Source organism: Ammospiza caudacuta, chromosome 4 (genome assembly GCF_027887145.1).
Source record: "Ammospiza caudacuta isolate bAmmCau1 chromosome 4, bAmmCau1.pri, whole genome shotgun sequence".
Classification (NCBI taxonomy): domain Eukaryota; kingdom Metazoa; phylum Chordata; class Aves; order Passeriformes; family Passerellidae; genus Ammospiza; species Ammospiza caudacuta.
Window position 1 is genome coordinate 61,299,512 of NC_080596.1, and position 12,214 is coordinate 61,311,725.

At 37.4% G+C, this 12,214-nt stretch overlaps 1 protein-coding gene across 2 annotated transcripts in view; it reads right to left on the minus strand.

Moving 5' to 3' along the window:
* STK32B (serine/threonine kinase 32B) overlaps window positions 1-12,214 on the minus strand; it is a 158,298-nt gene that overhangs the window by 109,771 nt on the left and 36,313 nt on the right. For both annotated transcript variants that reach the window (XM_058803490.1, XM_058803491.1), the window contains one exon: window positions 11,963-12,114. In XM_058803490.1, the coding sequence (XP_058659473.1) occupies window positions 11,963-12,114 (152 nt within the window). The remainder of the gene's footprint in view (window positions 1-11,962; window positions 12,115-12,214) is intronic.

Below are 12,214 nucleotides of genomic sequence, written 5' to 3' on the forward strand. Positions count from 1 at the left end.
AGAATAATGATTTTTTCCCCCAGATTAAACAATGGATAGTTAGAGAATTTTTTCTTTACCACAATTCTAGACTGCAACAAAACCCATCATGTCTCAGGGAAGGAGATGCTTGTTGGACATTGTAATTTAATTTCATTATAACTATCCATCCTCTTCTTCTGAGAGTTATGAATGAATAAAACAAAGACTTTGCCCAATGTTAAACTGAATCACTTCACACACAACTGATTAAACAGGGAAAAAAGTGTTTGAGCATATTGATTTCTGCTGATGTGCACCAAGCTGTCTGTCAGTGGCAGTGACAGGAGCCTGGTTCCAGCTGCCTCATGCTGTCAGCCTGGCTGGGAGGCTCAGCCATGACTCCTGGTCCCTCCTGTGCTCAGCACTGCTCCCCAGCCTCGTCGTGCCTGACAGCCCCACCACTCCAAAGCCACTGACAGCATCCTTAGCTTCTTGTGATCTATGGTTTGTTACAAAGTCATGCTTGCAAGGCTCTAGAGGCATTGTGCAGCCAGGATTTCCTACTTAGACAAAAGCTGGACAACAATCTGGAGAGTCTTGTTTTTCTCTTGTCCCTGGGAAAGAGCACAGACATACAAGGAGACCACCAGACCCTCGGTGACAAAAAAATTTCAGTTGCCTCACAAGTAGAGCAGGTACAGAAAAATGAATATAGGATGCCATTAAAGCAGGCTGCACTTGTCAAAGGTTGTGATAATAATAATTAAAAATAAATTTCTTCTGAATTGGGAGTATCAACCATTGCCACTAGTTATGCAGATACTGTGCATGGGGCATCAATTGTACTAAATAGACAACTAAAGAAAGAACCACAGACAGCTCTATATTTATTGATGGGCCATCCTGAAGCTGGCAAATCAAACGCTATTAAAAGGTCATAATATTTTCTTGCATTATCTACAGAAAAGAAAACAGAAGGAGAGAGGTATTAAAAAATATGTGGTTCCTCCAGCCACGGAATAAACCCAGGGATACCTCTGAGCAAGTGTTTCTCTGTATGTCACAAGTGAGTGACAGACCTAGCCAAGCAGGAAAATGCCTATCATGATTGATTAGGAACAGACAGACACTGTGTGGTGTTCTTTTAAGAGCTCAAAGGAAATTTAAATACAAGCTGGCTGAAAATGCAGTGCCAACAGAAAAGTGAAAACTCTTCTTTAGCACTGAACTTTGTTAGAGAGTCATAAGAGTATTATTTTTTTCCCTGTTAGTCTAAATGGATCCTGTTGTGCTGTTTAGCTGCCCCAGGCTGCTGAGGTGCACAATGGTCAAACAGACTTTTATTTTCTGTGTGGAGGAAAGGCTGTTCATTTCTTGGTAGCACTCATGCATGAGGCATTCACCTCATGCATGAGGCCAGTAATAAAGACACCCTCTGCTCTGGCATTCCAGATACTCACAGTGATATTTTTTCATGTGTCACTGCTTTTTAAAAGACTGCCTTATAATTCTTATATCTTTGTGTGCTAATTGCTAGTGTCAATTTTTCATTCAACTATAATTCCACTTTCCACTTGAACAAATGCTGGAAAACTCTATGCTTCATTAGTGCCATTCTGCAATTTAGTGATCCCAAATATGGATCACAATCAGAGTTTTGCCATTATTATTTCATAGGGACTTTGTTATGCACCATATTCAACAAACTTTTAGGGGAGAGAAAGGACCCCTGCAGGTATCTTGGTCCAAACCATAATTTGCTACAGACTGCAGAAATGCAGGCAACTCCACCATGGCTGAAGATGGATGGAAGGTGTTGCTGCATCAGACTTCCCAGACCCAGCAAAAACAGGCAGGTGCTCACCCCATGAACCTGGATCATCAGTAAAGCTGGTACAAGAAATGGAAATTGTCCCACCTGTCAGTTCCACAGAGCTGGTTTGTAGTGACTGGAAGGAAGCCATGCTTATCCTTCCCTTAGGAATGCAGCACTGTCAAGGCTACAGATGTCACCATTTACTGAGCAATGAACAATAATGAAAAGGATAATACTTGAGACCAGCATAACATATTTTATTCTTCTTTGATGTCAATATCTTCACTTCTAATTATATCTCTACATTTTTAGTGTCTTACGAAGCTTAACTCCTAAAATTCCTTTTAAATGGGAAAGTTCCTGTTCCTTTTTATCATATCATTTGATCATTTATCAATTAGCACATTTTCTCTATGAAGGAATATCTAGGTTTTTAATATTTTCTTCAAATAAAGAACATTTTCCTCAAGACAGAATTTCAAGTGCTCTAGTTTAAGATGAACAAATATTATAACACACTTGGTTATTTTTAAAAAAGGTTTCAGAGTTTTCCACTTCCACAAAAAGAACAACCTGCTCAGAAATCTATAGTTCATCTCTCTTTGGAGAGACAAGAAACAATACCTGATTTTCTCTTCTGCTTTCTTTTCAAATATCAGTAAAGGAAGTCCCTATCTTGAAGAATCTGTTTTATGATATTGGTTACACTTTCTAATTAGGTTAGATTTTGTACCACTGAAAATGCCTTCTCCTTTCAGCCTACAGTTTACATTCTCACCAGGCTCATTGCCATTTTTTTTTTGCACCTGTATTTTCTCTTGTCCTCCCAGCTCATCTCTTGATGAGACTCTGAAAGCTATGGTCAAGAAGAAGAATTTTCTCTGTTAGGTCTATTTCACTTACTCATTTGTCAACAAGGTTCAATCCCACCATCTCAGCAAGAAAGAATTTGCTCTCTGCACCCTGGATAAATTCTGGTTCAGGTAGTTAGAGAGAATTCGATGGGCAGAAGTAATTTTCCTACTGGCCATATCCATTTTACAGAGGAATTTAAATAGTCATCTTCATAACCTTTCTTTGTTCTGCATGTTAATTTGTAAAGTGTACATCAACACAGAAAAGGAACCTTAAATCCTCCCTTATGTGTCATGTACTTATGAAACATGAGAGTGATCTTCTTCTCATTAGAACTTTACACTGCACAACTGCCATTAATCTTGAAACAGGATGCCATTAATAATTTTCTGAAGTCTTAGTATCAGGTTCTCACTGCACTTTACAAGTACAATAAATATAATTTTTGTTCAATAAAATGAAATTAAAAGTGCACTTATGCTGTAAAAATTTGTAGTTGACTTTTAAATTAATAAAAGCTTTGATAAATTTTAATGCGTTAAAGCAAAGGTTCTCCTAAGCAGGCAAAATTAATGCATTACAGAAATTCCTGATTTGGTTTAATTGCACTATTTTCCATTTTAAATTCACTCTGATACAATTCTAACAATGGACATTTTAAATTGCCTTGCACTCAGGATTTATTATTATTATTATTTAATAATGTATTTACATCTTTTTTACCCTTATGTGCAAGGTTTTGGCTTCTGTTCTGTCCTTCAGAACAGCTGGCAAAAATCATCCCCAACTTTTAATACTTGGAACTTGAAAAATATCCTTGATATCCTTGCAGAACAAAAAGGAAATATTACTTGGAGAGATAACATATCACCTGAAGCACATAGATATTCAATTACCCTTATTTTGATACTTCTTGCTAGTTCCATTGGGGCTTTGGTTTTGTTTTTAGTATCACTACTCTGACTTTTACTTCAGCCTGTTATAAATAAAAAGGAATTCCCCTATGTGTTTTGTCTGGTTTGAATGAAAAAGCATCATCACTAAAACCAAAAATATACGGAAAAGCAAACCAGGACAAGTTTCTATAAATATTACAGTTGTAACATTTTTGGACTAGTTGTGTATCTTTAGGATCTGTTCAGTACCAAGGTTTTGCAGTGCAAGTGTTAAGGACTTATTCCTATTCTGCAATGACCACCTACTTCAGATGATTTTACAGGTGCATCCGAGACAGCTTTACCCTCTGAAGGCCATTCCACTGTGGTTGGGCTTTGTTAACACAGCACTGAGCTGCATCTTGTGCAATCTACATTTAGCAGAGCCTTTACTAGAGGCTAACTGCAGTCCCAGTTTCCACAGCATAGGTAAGAGTTGATCCTGACTGAAAACTGTAGATTTACATGATGTACTCATTACTCTGTCAAAAAAACCACTTTACCTACAGGACCTTGGTTATCAGTCTAATTGCACACTCTAGCTATTGTGTTTGGCATTCATAACCTTTAAAGTATAGAATGGAAAAAATAAAGAAAAATAAAAAAAAGCACTACTTGCTAAAAGTGGCAATTGAGGAGTCTGAAGCAATATCTAAGTGCTTTTCTGCTTTATTTCACATTGCATTAAATTGACAGCACCAAAACCCTGCTCTCATGCTCTCTTGAGAATACCCCTGCCACAGCACTGGAGCTCTGCATCTGCCTAAAAGGAATAACACTCATTCCTGCCACTCATTCCACATAAATGTGCACAGGATTTCTGCCTCTGTCTATACCACAAATGTGAGACATGGCCAAGACTCCCTCCAAGCTCAAGAGGGTCTGCTTTGGGTAGCAGCTGCCCCACTGCAAAGGACAAACAAGGTAGGAATTGCAAATTCATAAGAGGAACACGGCTGGAAATGAAAATTTTTAGAACAGGAGGGATTATTTTTCCCAGCAGTTCAATATTTATCAATATTTATAGTAAGATTCCTCTTGCAAAGAAAGCTTTCTGTGAGAAAAGTTGATTAGGGTCAGCAAATAAAGCGTGTGTGTCAGTAAGAGTGATGCAGAAGGCACAATCCTAAGAAGGGTCCCAGGATGCAGAGAGACACACAGGAGATGAAATATCTCGTGCAGCAGTTTCTAATGCAAAAAAGATCAAAACTTAAACTGTGCCAAAGGCCAATTCTCACTTTTAAAAGGAATGTATTAAAGTTGGGCCCAAAGATATATTATTTCAAGGTGACAGCAATTTCTCACAGGAAACAATTAGTCACCAGAATAAAACTTATCCAGACAGTGTCCCAATACTGTCAATTGTTATCTTAGGTTATTAAAATCAGCACAAAAAATAAATAACTGCTGGATCATGCTTTCATCAGTTGGTGGTGATGTTACAGCTAACATTCATTTAGCAAAAACACCCAGAGGTCACCAGCTGGCAGTGTTGAGTCCAATGTAATTTCCACAGCTAGAAATAATATCCTGAACATTTACAACTCAAGTCAAATCTATTCTAAACTCTTTTCTTCCAATTATCTTACCCTTCCTGCTGCCTCATCACCTTTCTCTGCCCTTTTTCCTCCATCATTATCTCTTCTAAGTCTCTGGAGAACATAAATTTTTTTCAGTCTTTTTCAATATCTTCACCTATTTCAGATTTACATTAATGCAGTGATGAATTAATCTAGCTATTTGAGAAATCCACTCACCCTTTGCTTCATCTCTAGCAAAAATAATTCACCCATCTAAGATCTGTGCAAGATGCTAAATATATCTTCCCCCCTTGATTTACAATCTTTTCTTGGCTGGAAAAGAAACTTAGACACTGTCAAATATCTGGAAAGGACCAGGATTACAAGCCTGGCATTCATGACCTCAGCTAAATTCACAAAAGAAACACAATTGCATCAATAAACACAGCAGTGGCTGTTGCCCAAATGCACTGAGACCAAGCAGCACAGAAAATTCTGTTCCTGGTCAGCTCCCAAACCCAGGCACAGGGTGTGCAGGTTTCCTTCCTGCTGGGAACAGCCTGGCTGCACCTGGGCTCCTCTGGGATGGTGCTGATGCCCCATCCACAGCGAGGCTGGGAGTGAGCCTAGAAACACTTTGTAATGTGAAATATTGGGTTTGAGAGCCCAGAGAGGACGCCTAGTTTTAAGTTACTGGTATAGACATAGCCAATGAGGATGACACTGAAGTCTTTGCTCTCTGGTTGTACCCAGCTGCTCCAAGTCATAAACCAGAGAGCAAAGATCATTAAGCACCTTCATTACTCTCCAGGAAAACTGAAAATGTGAGTCAGGAATTTTTTGAATACAACACATACTATGAAGACAGATGTTGAGTTTGCGAGGTCCCCAGGATGAGGTGAGAGATGAGTGAATCTCCATGTTCTCAGAAAGCTGATCTATTCTATTCTATTCTATTCTATTCTATTCTATTCTATTCTATTCTACCAAAACTATACTAAAGAAAGATAAATGATACATCAGAAGGCTTAATAAGAATGATCATAAGAAACTTGTGCTTGACTTCTCAGAGTCCGACACAGCTGATGGTGATTGGTCATTAAGTAAAAACAATTCCCATGAAACCAATCAAACATGCACCTGTTGGTAAACAATCCCCAGCCACATTCCAAAGCAGCAAAACAGGGAGAAGCAAATGAGATAATATTGATTTTTTCCTGAGGCTTCTCATCTTCCCCGGAGAAGAAATCCTGGCAAAGGGATTTTTCAGAAAATATGACAGGGACAGATGGACATCAGTACAGTTTACCTTTCCTTTTCATCAGAACTTCTTACTGCCCACAGGGCTGTCAGGCCAATTGCAAACACCCAGCCTGGTCTAGCCCAAAGAACACAACTCTTCTCTTCCAAAAACAGTGCAATTATTCTCTTTAGTCACAACCATTATTGTAGTGTCTCATGAAGTCAGAAAACCAGTCACAACACACGTCAGAAAAGAAATTTTCAATCCCCTCATAGAGTCTTTAGACCACCTATTTCAAGGCAAGTTAAGCAGCCGCAAGACCACAGCCACTAAACAAGGTCACCTGAGATGGACCTAAACCACCTTCTCTCATTGCCTTGGTCTCTGATAGGTAATTGGTGTTCCTTGGTTGGTCATCTTCATCTTCATTTCCACCCAGCACATTTGGTGAGGTGTTCTTGCTTCCCTAAGTTTGTAGATTTATGCACATTTTGATACCAGCCTGAGGAGCAAAGCCATGCCATGGGGCAGTCCAAGGTGACCTTGCTCCCAAAATACTCTAGAAAGAGCAGCTTTCACAGGGAAGTGCTAATTTCCAGTTGTGTGTCTGTATATATGTGTACATTGAGCAACCCACCCAACACTTGAGACGGAACAAAGAATTTCTTGACTCCAGAATCCTTTTTTTTTTTTACTTCCTCTTTCTTTTGAAGATATGTTGGGGTATTAGATGAACTGAGAAGTGCATGAACGTTTTTACTGCAATGTGTGTTCTTCAGTTTTCACTGGATTTGAGACTTAGTCTTACTGTAGCTGCAACAGTAATGTACTTCTGTCATGGAACACATGCAGTTCCATAGACTGATAAGTGAACAGAAAAATACATCACAGTGTATAGCCACTCAGAGAATGCAGCTAAAACTTCTTCACGGCTTGTTAAATAAATCAAACATACTATTTTGTCTATACCAGGAAAATTACCTATAAGCTGAAAAAAGAAAATGGTTATCCTTCTCCCTCCATTGCTTTAGAAAATGTTCTGGCAGGTTAAAAAAATTTTGCAAGGCTATTAAAAATAAGATCAATGTTTCAAAACTTTTGAGAAAGGGTTCAATTTTTTTTTTTTTTTCACGTTTTTCAGGTCCTCATCAGCTTAGAAACCCCTTTGATACATGATTTTTTTGAGAAAAAAAAAATCTGTCTTTTGTGGTAAGCCATGTTGTTTTCAGAGCAGCCAGGGGATGCTTCAAATATCTCTCCATGATTGAGGACAAGCCACATGATGCCAAATCTGCCTGCACTGGTACCTGGCAAGTAACCCTGCTCCTGGCTCAGTCTTAATGCATGTTGTAAGAAATGTATTTAAAAAATGAATACGTCCAGAAACATCACTCATCTTGGCCAGGGGACACTCAGATATCTGGGGAAGGATGAACATGGAGAAAGTGCTAAATATTAGAGAGGAACAGACTCAAGGTGGGACCAAGTTGGCAGCTGACATTTCTGCAGCCCATTCATCTTCTCTGTTATCAGAAATGCCTCTAATGGTGATAAAAGTGGCTTTAAGCATTTATTCAATTTCATTTCTAAAATGAAGATTATAAATCAATCCAAAACCCTTCCTGAAAAACACTGTTATCCTCCAAGCTTTTATGAGCATTTACAAAGGAATGATGCCTTCTGTGTCAGATGTTTTGAAAGACAGCTCATACTTCAAATAATGTAATTTATAAGTTGAGATTGTGAAGTCAAATTTAATAAAGCTCAGAGAAGATGCATGAGCCTCAAAAGGTTTAATAGAGATCTTTCAGTGTTGAGATGCTACCCTTGTTTTATATGAGCTTCTCTGTATTCTTGTGTAGGCTGTGGTCAGTGATAGATGCAGCAGAACCACCCACCACAGAACATTTACCTTCTTTCCTCTTCTTTTTATCTCCGCTAGAATTTAACTGATGAAGGGTTGTATACACACATCTCATTACTTTCTTCAGTCATCATGAAAAATGAAGGGACTTTCCAGTATTCATGTTTGTTTCTTAAACTGCCAGCTTTTATTTTTGGTGATGTAATTTCTCAAAGAAAGATTAATATGTTCAAGGAGTTGTTAGGATATTTATTACTATTTTAATTTTATTTTGAAATCCAGATGATAAACTATGGCAAATCAGCTGCTCACATCAGGGAAAGTACCACAAACTCATGGAAAGCTTGTCATGATGGAATTTCCTCCAAATATAATTTTCAATATTGATTTAGGATTTGACATTTTAAATTGAAAGATGTAGGGTTTAATTTCAATTCATCACTGCAGAAACACCACAATGAAAAAAATAGGACACTGAAATTTTTTTATTACAGAAAATGATACTTCATGAAAAATAAAAATATTTTAATTTCAGGATTTTAGTCACCAAAACCGTACCTTAGACAGGATTTCTAAAAACTGATATGAACCCTAAGAAAGTGTGATAAAGCCTGGAAAGAGAGACCAGGCCAAAAGAACTTTGGCATTTAAACAAGCTGAAGTTGTCATATTCCCCATACACCATGACAATACTGCTCCTTCTTAGATTGATATTCCACTTTCTGAAACAATCTAGGCTTAGTCATTCCTGTTACAGTCCCTGTTACATTTACAGTGCAATCAACAAAACAGCAAAATCCAACTCTGAAAAATGAAACTAATTTAGCTGCATCTACTACAGAAGAAATGCAGATTCAACTGTTTCCTTCCATTAGTGCGTCAGGAATTGACTCTTAGAAGGAAAACTCATAGATTCATGCCAATCATCTAATATAACTTGTAAATATAATGTAATTTGATGTAAATCATTATTGTATCTAAACTGCAAGTAGAAATACATTAAACAGATTTCTAGTTCACCAACAATCAATGAAAATGTTATTTTAAGAAATTATTTCTGGGAAAAACATATTTAACGACTATTCCATTCATACTTGCAGTGTTCCTTTTCCCATGGTAGAAATAAAAATTTAGTTTCAAATATTAAATAAATGAAATATAATTAATATGTTTAAAAGCTTCATACGGCTTGAACAGATGTGACCATTATTCATGGATCATTTATGATTTTTGTTCTTTGTCTTTGTTGCAGCTCAATAACTAAAGTCATTATTTGAAGATAATGTGTAGAATATCCTGAAATTCAGCTGAAATTTGAGACAGAGAAGTCAGAGGTCTGGAAAATTCTACTGTAGCCTGCAAGTGTAGACACTCCAAAAGTACATCACAAGTTAATTTAAATTAATTTAGGATTGTTCAAGGGTAATTTTTTATAGAAACATATTTTAAGCCTGATACAAGGAAAGAGTTATTCAGGGTAGACTAGATTAATTTGGGAAGGTTCGGGCTCAAGATTTCCCTTTGCTGTCCCAGGGTGAAATACAGATTCTCCAGCAGTTCAGTAGCTCACTCTGGAGTCCGATCTTTGAATCACCAGACATTTGAATATGAAGTGTTTGAGGTGAGCACTTCAGGTCAAAATAATAAGGGTCAATGAAAGTATTTTTTTTAAATTTCTACAATTCAAATTGTATCAAGTTCCTAAATGTCAGTAGAGCCACTGAACACCCTGAGTTGGAAGGGGTCAACAGGGATCAATGAGTCCAACTCCAGGCCCTACACAGGACACCCCAAGAGTCACACCATGTGCCTGAGAGCATTTTCCAAATGCTTCTTGAGCTCTGTCAGGCTGGAGCTGTGACCCCTTCCCTGGGGAGCTGTTCCAGCGCCCAACCTTTCTCTGGGTGAGGAACCTTTTCCTGATACCCAACCTCAACCTTCTCTACCTCAACTTCATGACATTTCCTCAGTCCAGTCCCCAGTCAGGAGAGTGAAGAGATCAGAGCTTGTAGATGGATTGGTCAACTGCAACCATTGCTAGTGACATCAAATATAAAACATTGTTTTATATATTTCACTGAAGCATCTTGAATAGTGTCCTGTTTGCCTGAAATGTTTTGTAACTCTAGAGTACTATATTTCTCTTTCATTTTCTGCATTTCTCATACACACATATAATATAACATCTGAGTCTTGATATCCTGTGATGGTATTTTAGAAGTGTAGGAAGGATAAAAGGCATCATAATGCCCAGTGCATTTTAAGGTATTGCTTATTTCAAGTTTAATCTTCGGCATGGAAAAAGAAAAGGAAAAAGAATATATATCATCTGAGTATTACTCAGTAATGGGAATCTAGCATTCTTTTTGTTTCACAATAAATATTTGATCTTCAGTCTTTCAGCACTGCTATGTTTATCTCTCAGATCACATTAACCTATGACTGTTTCTGTGCAGTGTCTAGTTACACAGTGGAAACTTCCACAGCTCCTGATGAAGAATAAAACTTTGTGGGATTTCAAAAAAGGTAGATAAATACATAACAGAGAACTCCACAGCCTCCTAAGCACAGATATATATATATATATATATACACACACATATATATATATATACACACACCATATCTTTGGTAAAGAGATCCCAAGACTACAGCTTGCTGGAACCTTGGAAAATATACTGGGAAAGTTTTGTATTGCAGTAACAATGATGTATTTTTTAAAGCCTTCAACAAGGAATTAGATTAGCTCAGATCATTCATATAAAGTGAAGAGCACATATGTATTTATATAATTAGCTCCTTTTGGACCTAATCTGGAATCAATTTTGGGTTTAAATGCTTTCTATCAGAGTGCAATTATACTAAAGCTGTTTTCGCTCAAGACAGAACACAATTTGGCTTTTAATTTGTGAAAGGTGCTAACCTGGCACCAGGAGTGAGCTAAGGGATGGGCAGAACACTGTAGTTGGGCAGTGACCTCAAGTAAGACAGCTAAAACTCACAAAACACAAGATCAATGTGCACTCTAACCATCTGCAGCCAATCAAGCTATTCACGGACTGAATAATTTTCATATTGTAATGGTTTATGTCCCCTCCACCTTTTCATTTTCTGAATGATGCAGGTCATTAGATAAGGAGCAAAACCCTGCATCCCATTACTACTATCACTACAGAAGGCAGCAAGTATTATCACACTGCATAAGAGCCAGCAAATATTTTAAGCTGCTGGTGTAGTCAAAGCCAGTCAATTTTTGACCAGCATTTTCTCACAATCATGTGTGGCCAAAAGATTCAGTGTCTAGAATGGAGAAGATAAGGGAAATTCCAGGTGACAAAAAGGCACTTTTCTGTTGTCCTGTGGCAGTAATTTTTAGAAAGTAATTGAGTTTTGAATTTTCTCTGAATCGACTTAAAAAAGAAATGGTTGTATTTGCTATTCCACAGCTTTATTAGAGAGATTTAGTCCAGGTATTGTCAAAAACAAATGGGACAGGACAACACATTTCAATACAGTATTGTAAAAATTTGGAGAGAAACCAAAGCAGAAATTAACAGATGAATATGATATTTTAATATTTCAATTAAAAAAGACACCTTAAAAATATTAATGAAAAATAAAACTCCCTGTGAAACCTAATACCTTTAACAAAGGAAGTCACCAAAAATCTTTTGTTGTTTTCAGCTTTCCAGCCTTCCATATTCTGAACTGATTCAGCAACAAGGAGAAAATGAGAGCTCTATGAAAGCATTTTAATGATTTTCTTACCACAGATTGACCAGGAAGGGATGTTCCAGGCCTTGCATTATCTGCAGCTCCCGGAAAACATTGCGGACTTCATCTCTCTCAATGCATTTCTGTTTATTCATGTACTTCATGGCATACATTTTCTTGGTGTCTCTCTTCTGTACAATGCACACCTAATTGGCAGCAAAGTAAAAGAAAAATTTTGACACCTTGAGAAAGTGTATTCAATTGTGACTTTGGAAAAAAGAGGTCTTTAATGATATTTCAATAATT